The sequence below is a fragment of the Cyclopterus lumpus genome, chromosome 7 (assembly GCF_009769545.1).
Source record: "Cyclopterus lumpus isolate fCycLum1 chromosome 7, fCycLum1.pri, whole genome shotgun sequence".
Classification (NCBI taxonomy): domain Eukaryota; kingdom Metazoa; phylum Chordata; class Actinopteri; order Perciformes; family Cyclopteridae; genus Cyclopterus; species Cyclopterus lumpus.
In genome coordinates this window covers 20,631,690-20,653,249 of record NC_046972.1, presented here as the reverse complement: position 1 = coordinate 20,653,249, position 21,560 = coordinate 20,631,690, and the positions used below count along the sequence as shown (strand labels likewise).

The window sequence follows — 21,560 nt, the reverse complement described above, 5'->3', positions numbered from 1 at the left end:
TTATGTGATCAGTGGCAGACAGAAAATCAAAGAAAATCTGTGTCCGCATATGTCTTGTTCAGTGTTTTGCTTTTAAGGTCAAATCATATTTCTATCATGCAGTGGAATTGTTATAATGCACATGTGTTCATATTCATTTGGAAATGTACTTCAAGACAATACAGTGTGTGTGTGTGTGTGTGTGTGTGTGTCCCAACCCCATGTAGTGTCCTTTGTGCACTGGTGCTCCATCTGGTGGTTTTCTGTGTTAAGCAACTTCCATGTGAACTCACTGGAGGGGACGATTGCTCTGTTCTCCACATTAACTGGCTGTTATGCTGCCTTTGTGAAATGCGCCACACAGCAGAGACCGTCTATAAAGTTGTTTTAGCTCAATTACTGTACTGATATTTCAAGGACGCACAGAGAAAAAACACTTTTAAATGGGCTCTGACTCTAATGTCTTCATTAGCTTTAAGTATTGATGTGGAGAACTCCCCCTCTGAGCCTTTATATTGTACGCAAATGGCTGTTTAACTGTTATGCGCTGTTAACTGTAATCTCTATAAAGACCCAAACTGGCTAGTTTTTGTTTTTTTACACATTCCTGAGAGAATCTACCACTAAACTAGAATAAAAAACAGTTTAATTAGAGAAAATAACATTAAAGCGATGGAAGTTTAAAAGTTGTACTTTAATATACACGATTATCCGAATGCATTATAGCATTACCAAGCAGAGCTCTTTCTTTAACAATAACTTTCCATCTCTAATAGATCGTTTCTGCGTCTCTTCACATTGCAGGATGAGCCCTTCAGGTCCGTAGACCCGTACTGATTGGAGACATGTTCTAAGGACGACGCCTCAGCCACCATGAAAGGGTTAGGAACCAACCGCAGTCGTCACATGTCTGACTCGTGTGAACCAGCGGGATGCCACCAGAAGCCGCTCTGTCCTATGAACTCTGACCCTCACAGCTCCTTTCTGTTGAGCCCCGCCATAAACCACTATGGCACCCTGGACCCGCATCTCCACCTGTGCCCTGCCACCAGCCCCACCACCCTGACCCCTGACTGCCTGCTGCCTTTCAGCCAGATGTCCAACAGCAGCACTTTCCCTCGTCTTCACTACAACTCCCAGACTGAGCAGGTCGACTGCTCCCAGGCCTGTATGGCTGGTGGCGGCGGAGTGGGGCAGGGCGGCAGAGCAGGACCGCTGTCCTCCTCCTTGTCTATGGGCATGGGCTTAGGCCTGGGCCTCACTGGGGCTCCAATGATCACCAGTGGATCCGCCACTATCTCCTCTGCATCGGCAGCCAGGATGAACCGGTTACCCTCCAACCTTTTGGATCAGCTGGAGAGGCACCTGCCCCTGCAGCGCGATGGCTTCAGCACGCTGCAGTTTCATAGGGGACGTATGTCGAAGCAACGCAGCGAGAGCCCGGGACGCATACGCCACCTGATGCACTCTGTGCAGAAGCTGTTTGCCAAGTCCCAGTCCCTGGAAAACTCTGCGATCAAAGGCAGCGTGAACGGGCGCTCGGCCGGAGGGACGACCGGCACGGCGGGTGCCGGCGAGGACGGTGGTAGACCAACGCGCAGGAGCAAGAGTAAAGACAGGGCTAAAACTGAAGGGCCAAAGCAGAGACCTAGGCCCAGTGCACTAGGCCTCTGGAGCTCAGACGATGCCCTGGACACTGACACAACCAAAGCGGGCACTATTGCTGTAGGTTACCGCAACCCTTTGAGCATGATGTCTCTCGGCAGAGCGGTGTCAGACAGCCAGGCCGCTCACAGGCATATCCCACAGGGCTACAACACCATTTCTGCACATACTCTCAAGACCTCGAAAAGCAGCAGTGACCTCAAGTTTCTGGCATGCCAGGCGACACAGGTAGTATCCAAGGACGAGGAGGGAAGAATCAGGGGGAGCAAGGATGATATACTGGTGAAGAGGGGCTCCTGGTCCACTCTTACCCTCAGCCAGGCCAGGCAAGTGTTGCAGAAGGGCTCTGCTACAGTTAATAGGACCCTGCTTAAGTCTAAGTCATGCCACCAAGACCTGGCACAACAGTTCCTTCAGGTAGGAGGGCCAGTGAGTATTCATCTTCATCATCATTCTTGTGCGAGTTTGCATGTATATTTATATAATTTCTCCCAAGTTTGTTGATTTTATTGAACGGTTTTCCGTAACAAATTGGCCCTCATTCTGTTTATCATATACTGTATAAGATAAGAAAAGTCACATTTGTAGATTTTTTTATGACATTCATCACAGACATATTATCTTTTTTCAAGTACCATTGCTGCACAATCAAACGGTGAATATGTATTTAAAGAAAAAGACACAAAGCATGAAATACATACATAAGGGTCACACCTGAGATGACTGCAACACATGGTTTAAGAGTCTCAAAACAGTACGCACGTCTTTCCATGATCCAGGTCCCACTGGGGGACTGGGCAGGAACTCTGGGTCGCGGCCGGGCCAGAGGAACTGAGATCCCCTGTCGAAGGATGCGCAGTGGCAGCTATGTTAAAGCCATGGGAGACATAGAGGACAGCGAGGACTCAGAGGGGAGCCCCAAACCTTCCCCCAAAGCCACCGCCCGACGCCAGAGCTATCTGAGGGCCACCCAGCACTCCCTGAGCGAGCAGCAGCCACCTCCACCTCAACGCAAGTGAGTCCCACGGCAGAGAGTATCAAGTTCATCATATTGAAATGATAACCCTGATTATCAAGCTCATTGTTTTTACCATATAGTTGTGTTTGATTTTCTTTCTTCATTTTTTTTACCTTACATTCATGTAAAAAAAAAAAAAAAATTAGAAATAAGCACTGAAGGGGTGTTTTGTTATTGTTGTGAAAATTGTGGGAAGAAACATTCTCGAGTCCCCGAAGGTAGTCAGCAGGTGGCAGCATCCTGTCACGAATAATTGCCTGGATGTGCAGCAGCATTTAGTCAACGCGAGCTGATAGAAGCTGTTCGTGGAGGCAGAGATGTGTATCAATGGAGGGCGACGAGAAATGACAAACAGGATCCTCTTGTACAAATGCAGTGGGAGATGAAATTGTTGCCATGTGTTTTACCCCTACATCCACACGGACAGGCCTCGTTGCCACGCTCTCATGCGGGAGGATTATCTGTGGTCTCCTCTACAGAGTGCATGCTCTATGCAGCATCTGAGGTCAGTGTCATCCACAGGCAGGCAGTGTGGTCCTCCACCCACCCTCACTTGCCTCTCCCCACTACCCACCACCTCTTTTTGGCTAACCTTTCCCAGTGCTTTTCCTCTCTGCCCCTTGTTCCATCACTTACCTTGCAGGTGGTGGTGCACTTTACTCTTGCCTGCTTCCTCAAGCCCTGATGTCATAACATGCAAATGCCCCATGGAAATCACTCAACCGCACCCTGCTGCTTATGAACACACATTTTCACTAACACCAGGTGCCAGAACAGAGGAAACTTTGCACTTCCTAGATCAACCGTAAAGCCAATTTCATATTCATCAGTTTTTACTCGTGAATCATTGTTTCCTCTGCGCTGCTATTTTAAACCCGAGCACATATCACTTCTCCGCACGTCCCGATATAATTTCATTCTAAAAATCCCCGGGGGAAGTTTTTTTTTTTGCCCGAGTGTGATTTTAAAGTTTCTCCTTGGATATCATCAATTAAACACAGCCCTCACTTATTCCGACCGTCTGACTTCTGAGAGGTTGATAATTACATTCACTTCCACAGCTCCCTGCCATCTTTAAAGGAGCTGTCGACGAATCGGAGCCTGGATAACTTAGATTGCCTGGTGAGCCCGCTGGAGGCCCCGCCGCGCTACAGGAACAACGATTTCAGCCAATGCTCTGGCACGCTGGGCCGAGGCTCGGCCGCTCAGGTACGTCTCTGATCTTATCACACGTGGTGCTTTTACTGTAGTCCGTCGCTTTGGCGCGCAAAGACTGTTTCCTCCTGTGTTAGTTTAGCGACAGCAACATTTGAATGTATTTCTCCAGGGTATAACAGACGGATTCATATACCTTATGAAGTTTCAGATCAGCTAATTAGATCATTGTAGAGCATCGACTCCAGCGACCCATTAAAAGAGGAAGCAAGTTATCAGTGAATGAGCAAAAAAATACATTAACGCACCTCTCCAATTATGAATCTGCCGCAAGAGAATATTCAAGTGAATGTAATGTCTGGTGAGGTTTTCTATGAAAGAGCCAGCCGTGGGAATAATGTGGTGGAAGAGGAGAGACGCTTGAGAGTGTTTGCAGAGCGTCAAAGTGGGGACATGTGCTTCAGCGTAGACCTGAGGGAACTTGACACACCAGACTAATGCAAACATCGTTTATTTTATTTTTTTTACAAAGAAGCAAAGGCACCCGTCTCTACCTGTATATGGGAGCTTTTACATGAATCATATAATCATCAGGATCATATGACTGAGATGTTTAATGTCCTAGTATCGGTAAAAGATTTGAGGATACCGAAACTACAAGATTTCTAGTGATTTTGAGGAATTATTCATAATTGTTTATACACCACCCACAACTTGTTCCCGTTTGCTACCGAAAATGCCAAACATAGAAATATTTGACATGCTGTTTCCACTTCTTTTTATGTTCCCTGATCAAACATTTCAGATGGTGCCGGCTGTCATCACTTATTCCCGTGATGCAATGACGAATCCATGCAGCAAAGACATACTGAAACCAAGCTATTTTGAGTAACTCGGACAGTGCAGACAAAACATTTATACTGTCCCTGCACCAAGAAGGAAATAGAGTCACACTTGTATTAGCTTTTAACTGAAAAGCAAAACACAAGTGCTGTGTTAAGATAAATTGTAGTGGTTGCATTGGAAACTGTAATCTAAGAGATTTAGCTTCTTTCCAGGCAAGTGGTGAGAAATGACCATATAGCAGCTATATTTTCAAAACCTTACCCAGAACAAGGAGCTCTGAATAATGAAATGAAAATAAGCTTAGTTAGTAAATAACACCACGACAGTTAAGCAAGGGTTTTTTCTGATTGAATTCAGCGTTCATCTCTGCTCGTATCTCCCGTGGCACTGAACTATACGTCTATGAAACGCATGTTTTCTCAGTCCGCCCTCTTTTCCCCCTGCAGCGTGTGAGTCTGCACACGTTCTTTCAGGTATACGGGCATGGCTGCGGGCACTCGATGCCGTACTGTGAGGGGGGATCGCAGGCAGTGGAGGCTCTGGATCTGCCTGCGCCCACGTGCTTCCGGTCGCGCAGCCACAGCTACCTGCGTGCCATCCAGGCGGGCTGCTCCCAGGATGAAGACACGGCCTCGGTGGACTCGGACTCACCGCCACCCACCACGAAAGGCTACAGTTACAGCTCCAACACCAGTGAGTACCAGTGAGGACAAGTTGGGACAAAGCAGCTGAGGATAGTCTTTGATTTAAAAGACAGTAAAAACAGGAAGGGAAGACTTATTTTCCATAAAATATAATCCACTCATCTATTTCCTCTGCTTCATATTAGCAAAATGTACATTTAGGAGGAAGTATGTGTATAGAAAACATAAAGAGCACACATCTTTACAGTTCACCAGTACACTTCTATCTGCACTATACAGGTATTTCCCCACCAGGATCAAACTGCTATATCAGATTAGTATTATTTATTGTGGATTATCTCGGGGTTTAAAGAAAGCTCTGGAAAACACATGAGATGTAGAGGGAGAGCAGAACATGTGTTTGTGCAATGTTGGTATTAAAACAATTACATTTCAGTCTGAATAATGATGTTTGGTTACGGGGTGCTTTGGCTCTATCAGTAAAAGTCACTACTCAACACTACTCTTCTGAATCGATGAGTAAATGTGAAAACAGAAAAGCAAGATATTTTCCATGTGATCATATTTATTGTGAACAGTAGATCTTAAAAGTTTGACTGCGCAAAATGAGTGTATCTTTTTTCAGTGTATGTTTAATTTGTGACACATTTCCAACCATCCGTCCTTTTCAAAAGACAATCGTTCGGTTTATAAGACACAGTCTGAAATAATGTCTCTATTTTGTAGATTACACAAAATACTGTTTTAGTGTTTGTTGAAAAGAATGATGTGAGCCATCACACCAATGCTACAACATGAAATGTATCATATGCTTTTATTGTTTTGGGGTTCAAAAGAAATTTAAGAGACTTCACTCAATATTTTGGTCTTGAGTCAATATACAATAATCACTCCGAGCAGAGATCAAGTTATATTTATTGTTTTTGTGTTGTGAAGTGAAGTGACGATAACTTTGACATGTTATCGTGAATTTTATATGAAATACAGCTCTTTTTTTTCTGACTGATGTAATTGTGCTTCCTATTACTGAATGATATGGCCTGAAACTGGGGGATTTATCTCAAGATAAAAAAATATTTAGTCATATTTAGTATCATCATAAGCATATTAAAGAGGAACACAATTAGCATACAAACTAATAATATGGACCAATAGTAGTCATTCTGGGATATCTATATGATAAATAACATCTCTAGTACCAGTGTAATGTATTATTGCTTCACATGATTAAATGCATTACACATTCATATATAAAAATGTGTATAGTTACAATTGACTAATGTCACACACAATGCCCATTTACATTACCATAATCTATTGATACGAACTGTTATTTACAGTTGTTTGCCATATAGGCTGTACTGTGTACTGGTTCCTTACTACAACAACAACAACAACAACAACAACAACAACAACAACATGTTAAAATTATTGATAATATGAACTATTTAAAGTAAGTACCCGTATATTGATGTCAATGATCCGATTTACATATGTCTTAATTGTCAAAAAAGACCGTGTCAATCATAGACTGTGGTTTCAACATGCGCGCCTTCAAACAAAGAGGGGAGAAAAAAGAAAACGCCTCGATTTACCTAGAGCCCCATTGTTTATGAGACGGGCGGTCACGGTTGATCGAATATGTATGAGCTTTATGTCCAAAGACTATGGAGGACTTTCCCGCGGCGCCGGGGTCCAAAATGAAACGCACCTATCGCGGAGCCAGTCAAACAAGACCGGAACCAATCACGCTCGTTTCCGATTACACCGCGGACCAGAACCGACCAATACGCTCGCAGAGAACGGTTACGGGGGAAACGTGGGCTCCAATCCTCGTCGCCGAGGGCGTGTCCTACAAATCTTTTCTTCATTGCGCTGTTGTGTGTCTTACGGCAGGACGCCCGTCTGCATCTCGTCTGCGTTTCATGAATGAACCAGAAAATAAGGATCTTACGAGTCCACCCGCCACACAGTAAGATTATCTCGCTTTTCCCACCTCGACTGGGCGTTAATATCAAAACTGTTCATTGTTGTCGTTACGCTAGCAACAGCGGCAGGCTAACGCGAGCTCCCGTCGGTAGGTCTGGTCGGTTAGCTAGCTAACGTGGATGAAGAAAGAGGATGGGACAATAATGCGAGGCGTTAGCAGGCAGACAGGCGAGGCGGGTCGACAGTTTAAGTGGCTGCTGTCGTCAGATTGATGGTAATGAGGCGAGCCGCTCCTCTCGGTTGGCTCTCTTCCATCAACCACCATGTAGTTAGACCCTCCGGCTAGCGTTACTCCACGTTAAACGCCCGGTGTGATGAGCGTTAACCGGCTAGTAGTTCAAGCTAATAGCCGGGGGTATGGACAGCTTGGTACCCGGCCGGCTAGTTAGGCTACACCGTACACGTCTCTTTTAACAGGTGGTTAATATTGGTTCATACAGTATGTAATAAAAGCGTTGTATCTTTACGTGACCGAATAACGTTGGTTTGGCGTTGGAAGTGTTCAACTTGTGATCTGATGACGCGCATCATTCATTTGAACGGGAAAAAGAAAATCCTATGAAATCCCGTTGCTTCAGCTCGCGACAGAATGAGCATTTAGTTTTTTGTTTTTTACAGTCTTACCAGTCTTTTTTGATTTAAGAGAAGTAAGGTGAAACGATACTGCTCTCTTCCTCCCCCCAAGGCTCAACATGTGACAGTGATCTAAGCTCGGAGTCATGGAGGATCAATGACTCACGTTCAGCTTAATTTATCTACTAGTCAAAACTGACTGCTCTCTCTCTCTCTCTCTCTCTTTCTCTCTCTACTGCAGGTTGGGGTTTATCTCGTTGCATGGCTTTCTCCTGATCAGATTAAAGTACCTTTTTTTTAAAATTATTTTTAAACACGTTGGAAGATACTGTTAAGTTGACTCCCAACTGTGTTTTAACATTTCGAGTTTTAAAGATCGATTTTCGTGTCTAGAAACCTACCTTCTAAAATTGTCTTTCATCTCAAATGCAGAGGGTATTTTTGGACCACAGTCCATTTTTATTCAGTAGCTAGCTACCATGTGTTAAGACCCGAGGACACAATCAATAATGTATGAGCTTCCTGCCTTGTGTAGTGCTTTGCAGTTAGGATACTTTACTGAGCTTTTGTAAAGACCACCTGACAAGGAGGATGTGAAACACAAAAGGAGTGTGACATCACCTGACAGTTGTCTCTTTCCCGTGCTATGGGTATTTAAAAAATATATATATATTGCCCCGTGTTTAGTTCAGTCATTACTGTCTGTCAAAGTTGGCAGTTCTTCTAACAGGTCGCTGGGTAGCATCGGAAACACTGGCCTTGAGGTTTCATTGTGGCAACAAGGCGTGTTCATTGTTGTACCCAAGCCTTGGTGTCTGGGTATTACCATGGATAGACTGTGAGTCATCCGCCACTGTATTACACACTCTCCCTCTCGCTCTCATTGATGAGGTAATCTCTGAATGAGCCAAGCAACAGTAGTTCCACAGTAAGGTCAACAGCAGACAGGCTTCCTGATGATGATGATGATGATGATGATGATGATTGTGTGTGCGTGTGTGTGTGTGTCCTTAGTTAACATGGTTAGACAGTGTAGTCCAGGCCTATCCATTTCCTGCACTGAGAGAGCTTATTTATCAAACATTTATTTTACACCTGTAATGGTTGTGGCAGCCAGCGAAAATAATACATTTGAAGTAATATCATATTGTGTATTGATAAATGTTCACAATGAATTAGTGACACAGTTTAATAGTATGCTTAGTAAATAAACACAATTGTCATAGCTTAAACAAATAGTTGATTAATTGATTAGCCAATATACTAAAAGAATGTACCACCCTTTTGATAATCAATCAATTGTTTTTTTTTAATCAAATGACACTTGTTTCAGCTTCTTAGTTGTGAGGATTTCCTGATTGGTTCTTTGTGACTGTAAACTTTATCTTAAGTCTTTTAAGGATTGACTGGATACAAACAAGCAATTTGTTGTCCATTTCTTCAGAGTTAGTGAAATTGTAGTGGTCATTTTTCCACCAAAAGTAAATGGATGTGCTATTTATCAGTTAATTGCTGGTAATATTCTGGTTTGCAAAAGCCAAATTTAGGCTTATGAAGGCCGTTCAGTGGTTTTCAAGGCGAGATACTGTACTCATTCACAGCAATGTGCTATTAACCGGTCACGTTGTCACTCGGCGAAAGAAACTCTTTCCAATAAGCATTTCTAATCACTTTTTTTTTAGCAGTATAGTCTCAAAATGAAGTAAAAGTTGCCCATGTACGGTACTCTACCCACATTCTGAATAGTTTAACCTCAGAGACACTTGCCACGTGTCTTTTCATCAGCTGATTAGGCTGCAACCCAGACTGTTGTCGCCTCGGTCCAGCGGATCAGACCGAGGGCCAAAGGAGGACGAGGATATCAGACTTATACGGCAGATAAGAATGCGCAAACCAACACACCAGGAGTGTAAAGTGTGTCTTGATTGGAATGATTGTTCTCAAAGCAAGGTGTTATACTACTTTTTTTTTTTTTTTGAATATGAGCCAGTAGTTCTTTAACTGAAATCGTATGCGTTTTTTTGTTGTTTTCATATCATTTTTTTTTTTTTGTTGGTATTGTCGCTCTGTTTATTTGTTTTGTGTTGTGTTCGGGGTTTATTTTTCCCCATCAGTACGTCTGCATTGTCTGCTAAATGGCAGCCTGCCGGTCCTTCTGTTCTCTGTCGTGAAGTCTGTCCACTGTGGCCACCGATTTACTGCCTCTCTATTCACACCTGGTTTCTCTTATTCATGAAGCTATTGTGGGACAAACGGCACAGATTCAATATATGATTAACTGGCTTCCCCATAGGAGTTGGCCTTCGTTGGGCTTGCAGGCATTTTGTATGATATCTAGGTTCCACACTTCTGATGCAAATGTCTTCGGACTGTATTTTTAATCTCAGCCGTTTTCCCGTGCATAAAGCACATATATGGGTTTCCCAGCTGACGTGGTTATTGGGCTACGGCAAAGATGGATCTATTTAGCACAGGCCATCGTTCTGATTTAGATTTACAGTATTTAGCTGAATAGTGTGCCTGGTGTGCTTTAATCTGTTTGTCAGAAGTCATGCTCAGCCGTGTGTGTCCTGGTTTACTCTTTGAGTCTACAACTCTCACAGCCTGTCAGCCTGCCATACTATCTTACAATAAGACTGCTAATCTTGGACAGAGCTGCTGCTGCTTGGATACTTGGCTCATATCCACGGTTTCACAAAAGGTTCATCAACAATCAGCCACAATACTGTCGACAAGGCTGCGTTTGGAATTCGCTGTTGTGTGTGTGTGTGTGCATCCATTAGAAACTATTGTTGAACTGCTCCGTCTCCGCTCACAATGAAGTTCAGTGTGCAGCCTCGAGAATGTGACGCAATCCCACAGGATTGAGTTTAGCAGCGATCGAGTCTTCTTTAATAAAAGTCTCACCCAAAATGGCAGTAAAGCTAGTCCTGCTGCTTTAACAAAAAACACTTCGCTAACAGCAACAGCATTGAACATAGTCAATCATGTTCATTCAAATGTGAGCCTGCCACGGAGAGACCATTAGTGGTCACCTGATAGCTCGCAGACAGACCTGCTGACGGACCCAGAGCGTATGGTGAGAGACTGCACGGCTCTCTTAAGTGAGGCAGTCGACATTTGATGATCATAGCGATGTTGACAGGCTTGTAATTGTTCTTAATTGTTTTCAAAGCGAGAGGAAGATTCACTTGCTCGCTGTCCATATAACAAATCGACTTGAAGACGTAAAGAAATCAGATTTTTCTGATCTTTTGATGGCGTAGCTGGCTTGTTTTCTTCAATAGCTTGACTAGGCAATGTCTTTTTAATCCACTGTCCACCCCCAATGAATAACAATGATGACTTTAATTTATTTATCACACTTTAAAAAATATTGTAAGATCTCAAGGTCAACAATCATAGTACAAGATCAAATTAAAAAGATACTCGTCATATGGGCTATTTTAGGAGCACTGGACTGGAAGGTTGCCAGTTGGAGTCCACGTTGAACTGCGTTGTAATGTTAAGGGTCATCGTAATCTTTAAATGATATTCCCTCAAAATATTTCACATCAGATTTTCTGAGAAATTTGAGTTAGTATGTGCTTTTAATCTAATTAAATAAATAATAGAAGGTTTATTAGCAGGTCCTGCCCCCAGGCGTCTGCAATGTTCTGTTTATCCATCTCTTAAGCGCCTCTTTGTACTGAAACCCTAAATTATATATTTTTTTTGCTGAGGATGTGAATAATCTGCAATTTGCCCACATCACTACAACTAAATGTTTGCAAACAGCATTTAGTCTGTTTGCAAAAAACCGACAGTGTGGATATTTGATGTAAAATAGATCTATTATTACTGTGGAAATAATTAACTTTATAGCTCTGTGTGTGAGTAAGAGGCGCATTGCAGCCTAATGGACAGCAAATGGGGCCGAGGCGTGTGCTAATTCAGACCCAGGGTGTAGTAGCTGGACACGATAATTAACTTTGGGAATGTCATGTATCTGTGTGCTCTGAGTACTAAAAGAAGCGTCTCATTCTTTGTGAATAAATGCTCTGTTGTTGGTTGGATAAGTTCTCTGAGACGAGAGGTCAGGGCTGCTGGCGAGTGGATTCCACAGCAATGTTTGTGTGCGTTTGGGATTTAATGAGCGCCTCACTGGTGCTGGGGAGTCACTGGCTGATGACGGAAGTGCAGCACCCTCACAATTACAGGGTGTTGGGTTGCGATTTACATTGAAACCACTATCGGGAGAGAATGAACACTACATTGTCGTCCTAGATCCAAAGCGGCGAGCCCTAAATTGCTTTCTAGGTGAAATATTCCTTTTTGAAAGGTGGAATTTTTGCAACTCCTCCGGTCATGTGTTTGACAGTCAGCCAGCTGTTTTTTGTTTTTTTTAAATAGCATCTACACAACCCACCTCGCCATCATCCACTCAAATCCTTGGAAGAAAACCTGTGGGTCGTCATGGTTTCTCATGTTGTACTGTACTTAACTCCGCATCATCCACCACAACCCTGCAAGTCAGACCGATGACAGAAAAGGAGGCACCGGTCCCATTCATTCCATGTCCCTGAGTCAGATTGTCTCCTTTGGCCTCATTTCAGTTCCTGTTGAAAGAGTTTAGCGAATCCAAGGTTTCACGTGTCCGTTGGCATCAAAATGTCACGCTTTAAGTGTTAAGTAGTTTACCATGTGATGTGTCTGGTTTATAATAATACGGTATGATTGTTAGTGAGAATAGCTGGTCCACCTTAAGTGAGCCTGAGCCACATTTGTCGCTAACTTTCACTTAATTCAACAGGTGACAAACAATACCTGGGAACTTGACCTCCTGCTGCACGAATGCCGGATAACAATACAACCGAATTAACAAGCACAAGCAGATGGTCTACAGGAACAGCGTCACTCCATATAACACTAATAAAGCTACCTCCCAGCAAAATACCTCCACTAGTTAAATCCATGCTTAACGTTCTAACCATCAGATTTAAGGATTTGAGGGCCGCAGACAAAGGCGGTCTTGTTTCTTTCAACTTTCCTCTTATTTTCTAAAATAAATCCAAAAAATATTAGTATCGCACAATGAAAGTCCCGCATTGAAATGTTGTCATGGCAGCGAGGTGTCATCAGCACAATGCCCTTAGATTTACTTCTGGTCTGTTCAAAGGTGGAGCTTTCAATTCTAATTATGTTAAATTGTTGAAGGTGGCGCTTCACGTGTAATTCTCCATTGTTGAATCTCTACGATTAACCCTTTTCACATGAACACATTCATTTGAATCGTGAGAATAATAATAATAATTTTTTTTTAAATATACTGATTATGGCCCCATAAGTACATACCGTAACTCCCAGGACAAATCCAGTTCTCGGAAATTTACTAATGGGGCGTATATCACTGGCAAGATGTACACTCATCATTTATGTAATGCTGTACAGGAAATTGGTGTTTGCAGGGCTGAATGTCACTGATTGGTCAAACACGAGTGAACGAGATGAGAGAGAGAGAGAGAGAGAGAGAGAGAAAAAAAAAGAGAGAGAGAGCGGGTGAATGTGGGAGAACAAAGTGAGTGAGGAAGATAAATAAAACTCTTTGCTTATAGTCCTCAGCGTTACGTTCTAAAGCAGAAATAGATAACAATCAAGCACTCAGCAGATTTCTTTTGATTTCCAGCTCCTTCTAGTCTCCTTTTTCATCGATTCATAACATCCACTTAGAGCGGCTCCCGAAACGTCGATGATTGTAATTATCAGTAGAGAAGCCCAGTGGTGAATCTAATTTTGTCTGTCAAATCTTTTTTTTTTAAGCTTCGTCATTGTACTTCTCAAAGTTATCCAACAACAAAACGTACTCTCATGGAAAAAGAGAAGTTTGCTGTGCTGAATGTTGACGAAGTTTCCCGAAACTACGTTTGAACCCGACCGACGCTGGTAAAACCTCCTCTGGAGAAACACGCCGTGGACTTTAAAACTGAACTTTGCCCAGGAAGCACACTTCTTTTATTTTATTTTTTTGCCTGGGATGTTTTCCAAAAAAAAATATTCAAATACATCTGCCGCTCTGCATCCACTGAAACATGCCACGCAACAGTAAATAGAAACACAACATCCTAGCTCTGTTGTCGTTTGCCCGATCTTCATTAATCTTCAGATATTGTTGAGAAAAAAAATGCAAACGGGGAAAGTTCCACAGTGCCTGAAACTATGTTTGGTCTAAAAAAAAAAAAGGGCTACGAATGGAAAACGGCAGAGTTGTGTTGCGTGATGGTCCCCGGAGCAAAAGGCCTGAAGGTGTGGCACACAAAGGAAGCTCTCCAGAGACAGACTGACGTCAATGGGTCACAACCACCAGCAGGTTTACAGGGAACGCAAAGGTAGATCTAAGTACACTCTGATAGAGGCAGCAATAAGGGCAAAGTGCAGGTTTGTTTTTCAGATACGCCTTGTTTATGGTTTTTGTGTTTGGGTACTTTATGGCTTATTCTTTTGCCAAGTAGCAGGTTTCTCATCCTCTACTCCTTTTTTTTCTTCTATTCTTTCTCCATCTTCCTGTTTTGTAGTCGGCAATAGGAAGGCTCCTCCCCCAGTCCCGCCCCGCACCACGTCCAAGCCCCTCATCTCAGTGACGGTGCAGAGCAGCACAGAGTCGGCCCAAGACGTATACATCGACCAGCAGGACCGTGGCAGTGAGGCCAACAGCCAGTCGGGACGCAGCAACTCCTCCGACAGTCTCTGTAGCATCCGCACGTGCAGCCTGGCTAAGAGGACCCGAGGACCTCTACCAGTTCCTGTCCCTGTGCGAGTCCCGGTCCCTGCCGCAACCCCTGGACCCGCTGCAGGCGCTGCACATCCTGTTCCAGCCCCCCGTGACCTCCCTCCCACCGTCACCACCACCACCACCCCTGTCGCCACTACCACCACTTCCACATCTACCCAGTCCCAAAATGACACCCTGAGCATCGGTTTCACCCTAGAGCAGGCCCCGACCGCAACCAAAAGGAAACTGTCCTCGATCGGTATTCAGGTAAGATATTGTCTACTTTTCATTTGGATTGAGATACAATTGGACTGGAAGGAGATTAAAGCCAACGTACTTGACTGGGTTTCTGTTGTCCATGATTTATTTTTTTTCTTCTTCAGGTGGATTGCATTCTGCCAGTCCTAAGAGAGGAGCCACTACCCCTACCTGCACCCCTTAAGTTTCAGTCAATTGGAGTTCAAGTGGAGAACGGCAGGCCGTAAGTGTACACTGACATTGTGTGATCAGATGGTTTACATGTCTAATAGGATGCTGTGAAGACAGGATGTACTCAATATTAGAAGACAGGATATTAACCTATACATGTGGTAATATTGCCCCAAATGGAATCATTATATTAAGATATAAATGGGCTCTTGAAAAGACTGTTTTAATTATCTCTGGAGTTGTTGCAGAGTAGTGCTGTGAAGCCATGTTTTTTTTTTTTTACAAGGGTCTCGTGTTTGTTTCTGTTCTGTTGTCAGTTTCTCGCTATTCTGATGATGAACAGTTGGTGGCGGTAATGCGCCAGTAAACAGAGCAATGCGCTAACAAAGGCGTTGAAGAAGACTATAAGCGCTCGCTTATAAATTTCCAAGAACTGGATTTGTCCTGGGAGTTACGGCATGTATTTATGGGGCCAGATGCGTGATTTTAAATGGAGAATTCGTCAAAAACATTTTTGTTAGACCTCAATGAGACACGCGCTCGGTTTTGATCAGTAACACTGATTTTAATGTGACTTATTTGTTTAAAAGACGGCTCCACACGATGCCTTCTATGATTGTCACACTGTTTTCAGCCCTAGACCTCCTTCACTGCAGCGTCTTACCTGCTTTTCCACTCCGTAACGGCACTCGCTCGCGTCGCCGGCCTTTCTCTCGTCCATGCGGCTGGTGAATCTGCTGTCGGTGCAGCAGCCGGTTGCTAGGGACCTCCAGCTGGCAGCCTGGCCGCAGGGCTCCGATCGATGTCCTTTTACTCTAGTTGTGACTGTAGTGGGCTCAAAACGCGGCATTTAAACTATTCTGGTCCACTGTAATTTCCCCCTGATGACATTGGGTTTGACGGCCTGCTTCCTTTTCTCCTGTTCATTATCTCTGAAGCAGCAATCCACTCAGGGTTTATGTTGCAGATCTAATTAGTTGTCAATTTCCTCGTGCTTACCATCCTCGACGCCGTGTCTTTTCTATTTCTTTGTGCTCCTTTTTTTCAAAATATGATATTGCACCATCGGCAGCCATAATGTCCTGTCGGCTCACTGACCCCAAACCGCTGCTGTGGAACTTGTTTGGCGCGTCGCTTCATTGTCTTATTTATGTTACCGGCGGTCAGAAGCTGACTTTCATGCGTGTCTCTGCAGTCTCAGCCGGGAAAGCAGCATGGCCTCCAGACAAAACACAGAGACTGAGCCTCAGGAGCCGCAGGATGCCGCACCCACAGAAAACAACACCAACAGTCAAACAGTTATTGCCACCGCAGCCAACGGACAGGACAAAGCCATGGAACAGCAGCCCCTCAAACACACCTCAGTCCTATCCAGGATATCCAGCCCGCCCCAGGTGACTCTGGACCCGGCTTTAGACCCCTCCTCGCTGCCACCGCCAGATCCCAGCCTGGAGACCGGAAACTGCAGCACCCAAGGAGACGCTGTTCAGCCCTGCATGCCAGCTTGCCTCCAAGACGGTAAATGGTATCAGAATCTGCTGCAGGCGGAAACGGGACGCATGGAGGGCTGGTGTCAACAGATGGAGCAGGAGACCAAAGAAAACAAGCTGTCGGAGGAGGGTAAGGGATATGATCGCATGAAACATTTAGGCCCCATTCAAACTTGTCATGTGAAGAGTCTCGTATCCAGATAAGAGTCGTGACACTTGTATTTACTCTTGTGCACGTACAGTATAATCAGCTCTGTTGGCCAAGTTATAAATCTCATTGCAACCTGTCTTTAGTTTTTTTCCCTGTGTCTGCGAATCAGGGTTACTTGGGTCTTAGTATTCCCGCAACCGTATTATTAATAAAATCACTGTTCTTGATCGGACGTCACAAAGTGCTTCACAATAACGGACAAGGCAAAGCAGTGCAGTTAATGGCTTGTCAAGTCAGTAGCATAAAGAATTTAATTGATGTCCCGGTTCCAAAAGGCGGGGTTTAGGTCGGGCCTTGTTGACCGTGGACAATGAAACAAAGCACAACAGTCATTACTCCCATTCACTCACAGCTGGTTGGAGGGGAGAGTACTCTTTGTTTTAGCTGTAACAAAGCAACCGCGGAGTCATTTAACTTTTTCATCTCCCAGAATACCACTCAGGCTGTTAGGCAGACTCGTCTCTGCAGTGTCTTAAATATGAATGAGCGAGGAGCAGACGAGATGTAGCGAAGCTCCATCAGATCGTCATTCCCTCTGCTCTCTCTGTGGACCTGAATTGTGAATTTCCATTTCCATGCAAATATTAAAGGCGGAAAATAGCTGAATAAGGAGTAACTTGTTATCCTCCCGAAGAGGTAAAGATGGAGAGATAAAGATATATAACTGGATGACATCAACACACTCTCCATAGTCCCGTCCTCCTATGTCTTGATGTGGCGCTCTAACTTGTACGTACTGTCTCCCAAGTTACTCTGGATCTCTAAGCAGCTGCCTTTACTCGTCCTTTCTGTCACATTACATACACATTTATTCTAACCGTTTTCAGTTCTCTCTCTCCGCAACTTGTTGCTGATTTATCATAATCTCCTCTTTTGTAGTGTTGGGCACGATCCGCAGTGCAGTGGGCAGTGCTCAGCTCCTCATGACAAAGAAGTTTGAGCAGTTCAGAGGGCTCTGTAAGGAGAACTTGGTGAGTGGCTTCATTACATCCTCTTTTATTTTTTATTTTTTGAATCTCTTGATGCACTACCCTTCTCACTGCATGTTGTTATTGGCCTCTCAAACTTACTTACAGTTTTTTTTCTTCTCTTTCCGACATCATTTATCATTTACATTACAGTTGGAGAGAAAAAGATTTTTTCAGGCAGAAACATGAGCTCCTCGAGAATTTATGGCGTCAGATATTACTGTGATAGATTTTGGTTCTCTCTTGTATCGCAGTGCCTGCCTGCCAGATTGTCTCCGTTACAGGTCCAATCGTGTCGAAATTGAATCCTCTCCGAAAGTTCATTGGTGTCAAATGTGTTTTCTCTTCATCAATTTGCCAAAAGGGAGGCTGGCCAGGAGGAAATGTGATTAATTCATCTATAACTTCTCTATCCTGTCTCGTTTTCCTCCCACTAGGACGTCAATTCCAACCCTCGACCGACAGCACAGGACCTCGCAGGATTCTGGGATCTGCTACAACTCTCAATAGAAGACATCAGCATGAAGTTTGCCGAGCTCTACCAACTGAAAGCCGACAACTGGCAACTGCCTGAGAAATTAGAGAAGAAGGTGACATTAGGCGTCCGATTGTTTTCACATACTTTTTTTTTTTTTTTGTGTGTAAAGCTGTAAATTAAGTAGTTTCTGTTTTTTTTTGTTTTTTTATTATTAATTGTTCAACCAAAAGGGAAACTACTGTTTTTCTTTAAAGATATTAACTTTGACTTTAAAGATATTAACTTTGATTTTGTTTTTAAAATAATTAAAAAAAATAGTGACGAAGCGACTTAATCAAATTAAATGAGAAAATAATTAGCAGATTTATAGGTAATGAAACATTTAGCTTTAGTCCTGAGCTTAACGGCTCACAAATACGAGTTGATTAACAAAAGTGGCGGTTGCGTTTTTCAACTGTACCTTTTTATTCCTTTTCCTCCTTGCCTTTTTTTTTTGTTTTTTTTTTTAAATGTCCTCAGGATGAAAACAAGCAGCTTCCATCATCTGTGCCAAAGAAGCAGACCAAGCCCAAGCTGTCAGCGGGGAAGGACAGGAGCGAGGACTCGGCTGTGGACAAACAGCGGCAAGAAGCCCGGAAGCGTTTGATGGCAGCGAAGCGCGCGGCGTCGGTGCGGCAGAACTCCGCCACCGAAAGCGCCGACAGCATAGAAATCTACGTGCCCGAGGCCCAGACCCGCCTCTGATGAGAGTGGACCAGCGACCGATCATCGAGACGAATCCGGACTCCCTTCAGACATTCATTGACACACACACACACACACGCACACAAACACACACACACACAGACAGATATGAGACGAATAACGCAAAATGTTCAACGGATGCACAGAAGGCCGGTCCCTTTAGAAACGTGGGGATCACCGAATCTATCCAGAATAATGCAGAGCATCGCGGCTGCCACGGGGCAGAAATATCCTTGACATTTTGTTTTAATACTATTGTTATTATTGACATTAGAATAATTATTATCTCCTAAAGTATATCAGGACTGTCTTAAATGTGCAAGTATCTTGGATAAGGACATCCTGTACCTTGTGAGCCGAAGAAGAATCTTGGTATCCCAGAAGTTTACTCTCTTAAAAACTCCCCTCACTGCTGATTCTACCGGCAAGTTGTGGCTGCCTGGTTTACGAGCCGAGCTACCATCCACACACACACTCAGGACACACATGCAGGTGTACTCGCTGTCCACAGAGTCTTCCTGTTCTCTATTTGTATTAGGCTGCCACTTCGTCGAGTGTGGTGTGTGCGCGCGCTTCGCCGCGTACAAACTCTTTTAAGATGGTGTTGATGTACTCAAGAGGGTTAAAATGCAGAGAACCAGAGGAAGGCAGTAGCATATATATTCTAAATATCACACTATTGCGATGTTCATTTTGTAAATGTTGTATACCAGATTATTTGTTAGAAAGAGGTCAGTGTTCAGTACCAAGGTAGTTTTTTATAGATCGAGTACATGTACTTTCATGATATATTAGCACTTCAGATGCAATCATTCACTCCCACCTCCTTTTCTCTTCCTCTCCGTTTCACGAACGCACACCACACAGTCTGTGTCTGTGGATACCCATTGTTAAAAAGTCTTACTTTTTTTTTGTGTGTTTTTTGTGACGGGACGTGAGGATTGACTGCCCTGCCAGTGAGCTCCAGAGGAATGTATGCATTTACAGCTCATGTCGACTTGATCACTGCACTTTCCATTCACCTCCAGATCAAGTTCGCTCACCTTCGTTTGCCTGATCATTCTGACTTTCACCGCATCCTCGAGTGATGTAGGGGGACCAAGACATTCACCACTTGAAATGGCATTCCCAATCGACCAGACCGCGTGTGTGTGTGTGTGTGTGTGTGTGTAGGTGTGTATGTGTGTGCTAGGGTGGGGGTTTACGGGGCCACTCGAAAGGAAAATGGAATAGCATAGCAATAATAAAATCGTATTAGAGCGAGCAGAGCAGTCTTAAATTATTTAATTCAACATTTCCAATAAGACTTTCTTAGTATGATGATGAAGAATGAATGTTTTATTTCTTTTATTGATTGACTGACCGCCCTTGAAATGATTGAAATCTCAGGTTGAACACGTACTCAACAGTGGATGGATTATTTATTAAATAACCACAAATTAACTGGCCGACCGTCGGCTTCAGAGCCTTTTTGGACAAATATTATAAATCCAGACCAACTCGGTGCTCATCAGTAAGGAGAATCATGTGCAGTGAAGTTCAGGCTTAATACGACTGCTAAAACCTTCCTAGCAGCTTTAACTCCCACCCGTGTTTGTTGAGAATGAACTGTGGTACATATTTTTTTTATTATTATTATTATTATTTAAATTTGAATGTCATTCGACACGTTTTTGTGACCTCCATTCGAAAACGAGGTCGACCTAAACATGTCTTTTTATTTCTGTAATTATTATAAGTAACGGTGCTGCGAGGGGCTTCATATTGTGCCAAGACGGCAATGATCATCAACATTTCAGTGTCATTTGATAAAGCTTCTATTTAAAGTTGTTTATTTTCTTATCGAATCTGCTTGTGAATTGTACTTGTCTGTATGTGCATTCTCAGCCAATTTAATTATTTTTTTTTGCGTTTGCCTCAGCTCACTCCACATACGCTATATGCCTTGTCTTCTGTCTCAACTCATGACTTTTTGAGTATAGGACTGGAATATTTTCCATGTTCCGTTCTTCTTTTTTTTCTCAAATGGAAACAAGTGCCAAAGGGTTCATGAGAGGAACTGGGCATCGCATGCTCATGCACAAATGTAGGTTGTGACTCACTAGTTGTTGTTTTTTTTATTTAAGAGCTGGCTCTCCCCCTACTGGTCAGTCCCTGTGTTGACACTCCAGACATCTTGTTCCGCTCCATTTTGAATCTTTTAGTTCACATAACACAAGAAATGACGTTGAACTGGGAATGCTGACACAACACCAAGTTGTTGATTTTTCTTATTTTCTTGTTTGTATTACATCAACAATGGACATGTGCATTTCATTGTCCAAAGAAACCATTAAACATCCCTTTGCTACATGTCCTGGTCATCATTCTTAATTTTTTATTTTTTATTTTTTTTAAAGCCCTCATCCATAATACACTGGTAATATTAGCTGCTGGGTTAATATTACACAGAAATACATCATAAGCATTAGGTTAGACATTTTATTGTTGCTGTATAATCTCTAAAAGCATGGCCTTCTTACATATAGAAATATACAAAGATCCTTGCCAATGAATTTTCAGCACTCCTTTTAAATTGGTCTTGCAAATGATCTGAAACTATTCAATCTGTGTAAGGCATTCA

At 43.3% G+C, this 21,560-nt stretch overlaps 1 protein-coding gene across 2 annotated transcripts; it reads left to right on the top strand.

The window, feature by feature from the left end:
• Positions 1 to 852: 852 nt before the first annotated feature.
• On the top strand, positions 853 to 21,289 carry dlgap4a (discs, large (Drosophila) homolog-associated protein 4a). Of its 2 annotated transcripts, XM_034536757.1 has the most exons (10): positions 853 to 2,073; positions 2,424 to 2,659; positions 3,724 to 3,871; positions 5,110 to 5,356; positions 14,421 to 14,884; positions 15,001 to 15,098; positions 16,242 to 16,666; positions 17,627 to 17,718; positions 18,153 to 18,305; positions 18,713 to 21,289. In XM_034536757.1, the coding sequence occupies exons 1-10, from the start codon at positions 853 to 855 to the stop codon at positions 18,935 to 18,937; spliced, it is 3,309 nt and encodes a 1,102-aa protein (XP_034392648.1). In that variant the 3' UTR covers positions 18,938 to 21,289. The 2 variants fall into 2 exon arrangements, with proteins under 2 accessions (XP_034392648.1, XP_034392649.1); XM_034536758.1 differs by lacking the exons at positions 853 to 2,073; positions 2,424 to 2,659; positions 3,724 to 3,871; positions 5,110 to 5,356 and adding an exon at positions 7,177 to 7,279.
• The last annotated feature ends 271 nt before the right edge of the window (positions 21,290 to 21,560 follow it).